Source organism: Arachis hypogaea, chromosome 11, assembly GCF_003086295.3.
Source record: "Arachis hypogaea cultivar Tifrunner chromosome 11, arahy.Tifrunner.gnm2.J5K5, whole genome shotgun sequence".
Lineage (NCBI taxonomy): Eukaryota > Viridiplantae > Streptophyta > Magnoliopsida > Fabales > Fabaceae > Arachis > Arachis hypogaea.
The window spans coordinates 143,643,097-143,650,015 of record NC_092046.1 but is presented as its reverse complement, the minus strand read 5'-3'; the positions used below and the strand labels follow the sequence as shown (position 1 = coordinate 143,650,015).

The 6,919-nt window shown below is 37.8% G+C and overlaps 1 protein-coding gene across 1 annotated transcript; it reads left to right on the top strand.

The window, feature by feature from the left end:
• The first annotated feature begins 1,502 nt into the window (after positions 1–1,502).
• Positions 1,503–4,339, top strand: LOC112722091 (uncharacterized). The gene is made up of 5 exons (XM_025773070.1): positions 1,503–1,633; positions 1,733–1,938; positions 2,433–3,428; positions 3,513–3,857; positions 3,939–4,339. The coding sequence occupies exons 1-5, from the start codon at positions 1,503–1,505 to the stop codon at positions 4,337–4,339; spliced, it is 2,079 nt and encodes a 692-aa protein (XP_025628855.1).
• The last annotated feature ends 2,580 nt before the right edge of the window (positions 4,340–6,919 follow it).

Sequence of the window (6,919 nt, the reverse complement as noted above, 5' to 3'; positions counted from 1 at the left end):
TAATTTTTTTAATTAAATTAATTTTTTAAAGATTTAATATTGATCTCGTTTATTCTTTCATTTTTAGGCTAAAAAATTCTGTTAATGATTGTCCACGTGAAACATTAAGTTACATATGTGTTAATTATCTAAAATTAAACTAGTCTCTAACTCCATTTGTATAAACTCTAATATCCAAAATCCACAGAAACATTTATTCATCTTGTTGAGTGTTATTATAGTGATGTAATGACATTACCGAGATTTAGTAGCCATAATGTGAGCACTAGTAGAGGTCGAAGTGGTGGGTTGTCACTGTAATTACTAGATAGTTTCGGTTCTAGCTTTTTCATACGAAAAAAAAAGATGAATATGTGCAGAACTTATTTTTGTGGGTTGAAAACTATAATTAAAAAATTTGGGACACCAGAAAAATTAAGTAAATTGTTTTATATTTATACAAAATATCGAGTGAGTTTAAATTGAAATTATTTTCATTTTTGCTAGAATAATAGTGCTAATGTTAGTGATAAGGTACTTTGTATATCATTTATGAAAAAATAGAAAATTTATAATTTATAATGTGTTGATAGAGGTGGCTTGTATGGTTTAAGAGTTGTGAGGTTGTTATTTTGTTGGATCCTATTTAAAGTATGGTTGAAATTTAGTAAATGTGTTTGAAAATTTTCTATTGTCTATTATCAATCATGGCAACCTGCATTTTGACATTCCTATAACCAATTTTTGCACAACATGTAGATATTGAAATGGTAAATACCTACAAATAAGTAAATGAAAGCTGACACCTAATTAGGCTAATTTTTTCGGATATGATGCACGGTTTGGTGTAACGCCCGTTTATGGAGGTTAGTGGTGTTTAACAAGTGTGTGACGGCGGTTATCTGAAGGAGGGAAATCGGACGGTCCGATTTCATGCAGGGGGTGAGGGTCACAAATCGGACCGTCCGATTTGTGCGCAGTGATGGTGCTTGCTTTGAAGTCGGACCGTACGATTTGTAGCATGCGGAAGAGTGTTGGTTTTTTTTGCCCAAGGAAATCGGACCAACCGATTTGAGGGTCTATTTCAAAAAATGTTGCTCACCAAAATCGGACCCAGCGATTTTGGGTAAAGGAAATTTTTTGGGCGGGCTTTCTCGTAATCGGACCGTCCGATTTTTTTGTTCTTAAAATTTCGAATGCCCATACATCCGGTCGGATGGTCCGATTTGAGTGTGGTATATATATATATTGATGCACCCACCGAAAATGAGCAGCTCATTTCATTCTTCTTCTTCGTTGCTACAACTCTCTAAATCTCTTCTTTGCCGATCTTTTCTTCTTTATTTGTAGATCTCTTCTTCTCTATTATCATGGATGATAGAGTAAGATTAAAAGTGTATTATGATGGCCATATTTTATTACAAACATCAGAAGGAGTGAAATTTGTGTGTGATAATCCGTTAGATATTATTATTCCATTCACACTGTCATTTGAAGAATTAAAAGGGGTCATATGTGAGAAGATGGATTTTGAAATATCTAGGAGAGTGTCGTGTATTCTGTACAGATATCCTATATCTGTCTTTGGTGGGTTCGTGCAATTTCAAACGAAATACGTGACCGACGAAACGAGCATGCAAGAAATGTTTTCAGTGTATCTTGAAAGTCGGTCGCGAATGACGTTTATCGAATTGTACATCGAGTTCGAGCAATCTGCAGCGGACCGAGATATTGAATTGGAAGATTACAACAGTGATAGTGAAGAAGAGTTCGAAAGTAACTACGAGGTCGTTGATCCGGGTGGAAACGAAGATCAAGCTGACGAGACTACGGTGGCAGATGTAGTGGATGTGGCAAATGCACTAGCAAATCAGCAGCCGTTTGTGGAGCCGAGTTTCATGCGGTCGTTGGATTTGGATGCCATGCATGCACCGGAGTATCCTCAATATGTAAATGCAGGTGCGCCATTAATTTAAATTAAGATCTGTGATAGTATGACTTGTGCATGAGTTTTGTGTTTAGGACAAATAATTAAGACAAGGGCAAATAGGCAAAATATAGCATGTAATTAGTAATTGTTTAACGTTTAATATGGTCAAATTGGTGATTGAATCAAACTGGCTCGGCCGGTTCGACCGGGGCAGACACTTGGACAGGGTTGGTCGGTTAGACCGGACCAGCTTGGTCGACCAAAATGACCGATTTGACTGGACTGGCCATCTAGACCGGATCGGCCGGTCCTCCTTAGCAGGGCATTAGCACGGGTGTTGACGGTTCGACCGGACCGGCCGGTTGGATCGGACTGGCCGATTCAACCGGACCAGCTTGGTCGACCAAAATGACCGGTTCGATAACCGGTTCGATTTTGAGAAGTACGTTTTCCATTGTTCTGTGCTTATTAGTTTATTACATTATTAGTTCTTACAACTCTAAAATTTGTGATGTTATTGCAGCAGAGCTTCCCCTTATGCCGGATGGTGAATTTACTGTGGGGATGGAATTCAGTTCTAGGGAGGCAGTAATTAAGGCGATGAAAGATTATACAATCCACAGAGGTGTAGATTATCGGGTGCATGAGTCAGAATCGACGACATTCTATGCTAAATGCACCCAGTATGGTGCAGGATGTGATTGGCTGATCAGGGTGAGCAAAATGTACAGAAAGTTCTGTTGGGAGATAAGGAGGTACAACGGTAGTCACACCTGTACTAGGGCCACCGTTTCTCAAGATCATTCGAAGCTGGATTCCAACACAGTTGCAGAAGCAATAAAACCGTTGGTAGAAGTTGACCCATCTATTAGGGTGAAATTAGTGATTGCGGAAGTACAGTCAAATTTTAACTACACCATCTGTTATCGCAAAGCATGGTTGGCTAAACAGAAGGCAGTGGAGTCAATTTTCGGAGGGTGGGAAACTTCGTACGAAGCCTTGCCGATATGGTTTGAGGTCATGATTCACAAGGAGCCATCCGCAGTTGTTCATTTTGAAACAATGCCTGCGTACCAGGGAGATGACTTGGTTCCTAATATTCGTGTGCTAAACCGAGTCTTCTGGAGTTATTACCCTTGTATTAGAGCCTTCAGACATTGCAAGCCAATAGTGCAGGTAGACGGAACTCATTTGTATGGAAAGTACAAGGGTTGTTTGTTGGTTGCAGTCTCACAGGATGGCAACAATAACATCGTGCCGATTGCATTTGCCATAGTTGAGGGAGAGACATTTGAGGCTTGGCACTTTTTTCTCAGTAACTTGCGACAGCATGTTGTGACACGTGACGGTGTGGGCCTTATCTCCGATCGACACGACTCCATTAGGTCTGCTATTGCTCGTAGTCACGGAGCTTGGTCTCCTCCCAGAGCATTCCACATGTTTTGCATCAGACACATAGAGTCCAACTTTTTGAGGAAATTCACGGCTCCGTATCTGCAGAAGCTTATCGTCAACATCGGTATGATATTTACGATTACATTTACTCCTGGACTCAGTTATTATGTTGAATGTTTCTTATGGTGGTCCCTTTTTTATGTGACAGGTTACTCGCGAACAGTTCGCGAATACGAGACGCGTTATCAGCGTTTACGTGAGCGGGGTGAGGCTTATACCAACTGGTTGGATCGAATTCCGCGTGAGCAGTATGCTTTGGCATTTGATGGGGGATACCGATGGGGTCATATGACAACCAATCTAGTGGAATGCATCAACTCGGTATTGAAAGGGGCTCGCAATCTTCCAGTCACTGCACTTGTTAAGGCAACATTTTACAGGCTTAATGAATTGTTCACCCGAAAAAGAGCCGAGGCTGAGGCTCGAATTAATGCAGAACATGTGTTCTCCGAACTTGTAACCTCCAAACTACATGCAAATCAGCGGGCAGCAGGTAACATCCAAGTTAGTTGCTTTGACTGACAGAATGAGGTATTCGAAGTGCGTGAGTGTCCTAGTGGTGTGGAGTATACAGTGGACCTCCGTCAACAACGGTGTGACTGTGGTGAGTTCCAAGTGGACCGGCTTCCGTGTCGACATGTGTTTGCTTGTTGTGCAAACCAACGTCTTGATTGGCAACTGTATGTACATGATGTCTACAAGATGGACCAGATTCGACGAGTGTATAGGGCTAGGTTTAGGCCACTCGGGAATCCGACAACATGGCCTGTTTACCATGGACCTCGATTCGTAGGTAATCCATTCCTAAGACGGGTATCCAAAGGTCGGCCAAGGATGACCCGGTTCTTGAATGAGATGGATACTTGGATGTTGCGTGGTCCTAAGCGATGTAAGCAATGCGGGGCCGAGGGCCACAGCCGTAGTAGATGTCGTCAACGTGGTGGGCCAAGTAATCCGGGTGGGACCACGCAATAGAGCTCCGGCCATATCGGTAACTCGATTTAGTGTATGACTTTGAGTATTTTATATATTGTATGACTTTCGTATGTGACGTTATTGTATGACGTGGTTAAAACCAAAACTTTTTAGATATTTACTTCTATAGAAACTTTCAATTTTATAAAATTTCGGCAGCATCTCCTCTAAAACTCGGACTTTGCCACCCTATTCGGGTCCCATCCGAATATTTCTCAAACCTGTCCTCAACTATTTCCAAATCTCAAACATTCAACAAAATTGAACCAGTTCTATGAACAAGTCCAACACATTGTACATAATTAAGTCCGATTTGCTACATAAATAAGTTCAAGACATGATACATAAATAAGTCTAACACATGCTATATAAATAAGTCCACGACAAGATACATAAGTAAGTCCAACATCATTTTCTCATCGCCCATTTTACATCTTTGACTAATTTCTTGCATTTCTTTGCAACCTTCTTAAAAGCGGATGGGGTATACCGACTAGCGCTCCGCCGAGGGGGGTCAGCTCTAAGGTTGTATCCTTTTCGCTGTTCACCAGTAGTTGTACCTATGAAAATATTTGATAACCAAATAATCAAATCAACTAATCAACTCAAATACTCAATAACCAACTAACTCAACAAACAACTAACTCAAAAACTAACTCGAATAATCAATAATCAAGTCAAATAATCGATGACCAACTAATCATATCAACTAATCAAACCGAATAATCAACAACCAACTACTTCATCAAACAACTAATTCAATAATCAACAATCAAGTCAAATAATCAATTTACTACAACTTGTTTTACCTTTAGTAGGCGTTGAACCATGATCCGGACCATCACCCCCATCATCATCATCCTCACCATCCGCCTCATCCTCGTCGTCGTCCTCATCGTCATCCTCATCATCATCCTCGTCTGCAACCTCATCCCCATCTGGATGTTCAACCAGAAAGTCATCATTATCCTCATCAGCTGGCTGGTAGCTCTCTAGAATGAGATTCATCGGAACATGACGATCATAATATTTATGTCATACTTATAACAAAAAATAGTTAACTTAATAATTTTTAAATCATAATATTTATTTATTTTACTATTTTCCTACGAATGCTTAATTATCATAAATAAATATTATTACTACAAAAAAATTACTTATTACTAACAATATTACTACTTAAATGATTTTCATTATCAGAAGTTGATATCTATCTATCTATTAGTGTATATTATAATAAAAATAGTTAAACCATCAGTATCGGTTATTATTTTTAATTATTATTATTATTCCTATAAATTCGGTCATAATAACTAATATTAACTCTTTAATTTATTTATCATATGTACATACCTCCATATTTTTAATAACAGTATTATTATTATTATTATCATTATTTTAATTATCTTACTAATAACAATAATCACTTTATTATACTATTATAATTTATAATGCTTCCTTTTAAATAATATTATTACAATAATTTTCTAATTTCTGTATACTATTAATTTCTAAAATTATTTTAATCAGATTCAAATATTTAAACATTATTATTACACTAATTTCTAACATCATCTTCATAAAAAATTACTAATCTCTAACATAATAATAACTATTATTTTAATTAAAATAAAATTTCTTAAAATAAAATAAAAACTTACATAGTTAGGATGATCAAGATAATTAGCAATGTGGAGGTCCGGACGATTAACATCTTTTACTTTTCTTCTTCTCCTCGGCATTGTTAGCAAGTAGTCCAATTTTTTTTTCCTTCACGTTTTATGTATGAAAAGCCATGGAAGAAGCTTGTGGGGTTACAAGGGGAGAGTTTGGTTGCTGAAAGTGAAAGAGAATGGGGAGGGGGCGCACCGATATCACCAAAGTGTTGCTAGTTTCACCTTGGGGGATACTTGCATGCGTGACACCTGGCTGGGGGCACAAATCGGACCGTCCGATTTGTGTACCCTCCCAGCCCAGAATCCGGTCCATCCGATTTTCTTGTGTAAATCGATCCGTCCGATTTCTTCATCGTAGCCGTCACATCTGCGTGAAGCACCATGGACGACCATAACGTGGTTATACACCAACGGTTCCCAATATAGAAAATAAAAAAGTGACCTAATTACTCATATAAATGAAGTCTCATCATATATATTGAAACTGAAGCATTTGCATGACTATATAAGCATGCTAACATAGTATCATTAACCACCAAGGATAAAATACCTAATAATAGACTATAACAAAAGATAAACGAAGTTGTAGAAAACATAACTTGGCAATTTGTCTATAATATCAAATGGTCTTAATTTTTAGCCATATACAAAAAACAGAATTTAACTCCTAAATAATATATCTTAAATATTTTTGTCTATTTTTTTAAACGTTTAAATCTTAAAATTGGCACAAAAATCATAAAACTAGCTAATTTTTTTGCTATTGCAGAGCTGATTCTCTTGATTGTTTCAGCTAAAAATAGAATTGTTCTAACTGTAGTCAGTTGTAGTGAGTCTAAAATTTTTGTTTTTCCTTTAACAATCTGAAGTTTTGGAGGTCTTGCTCTTACTTTCTTATGTATTT

Excerpts from the sequence above, each read along its gene's own strand:
- LOC112722091 (XM_025773070.1), top strand. The coding sequence starts at position 1,503 with ATGGATTTTGAAATATCTAGGAGAGTGTCGTGTATTCTGTACAGATAT. Across the intron at positions 1,939-2,432 it reads TCCTCAATATGTAAATGCAG|CAGAGCTTCCCCTTATGCCG; the intron begins GTGCGCCATTAA and ends ATGTTATTGCAG. Across the intron at positions 3,858-3,938 it reads TGCAAATCAGCGGGCAGCAG|TGGACCTCCGTCAACAACGG; the intron begins GTAACATCCAAG and ends TGGAGTATACAG.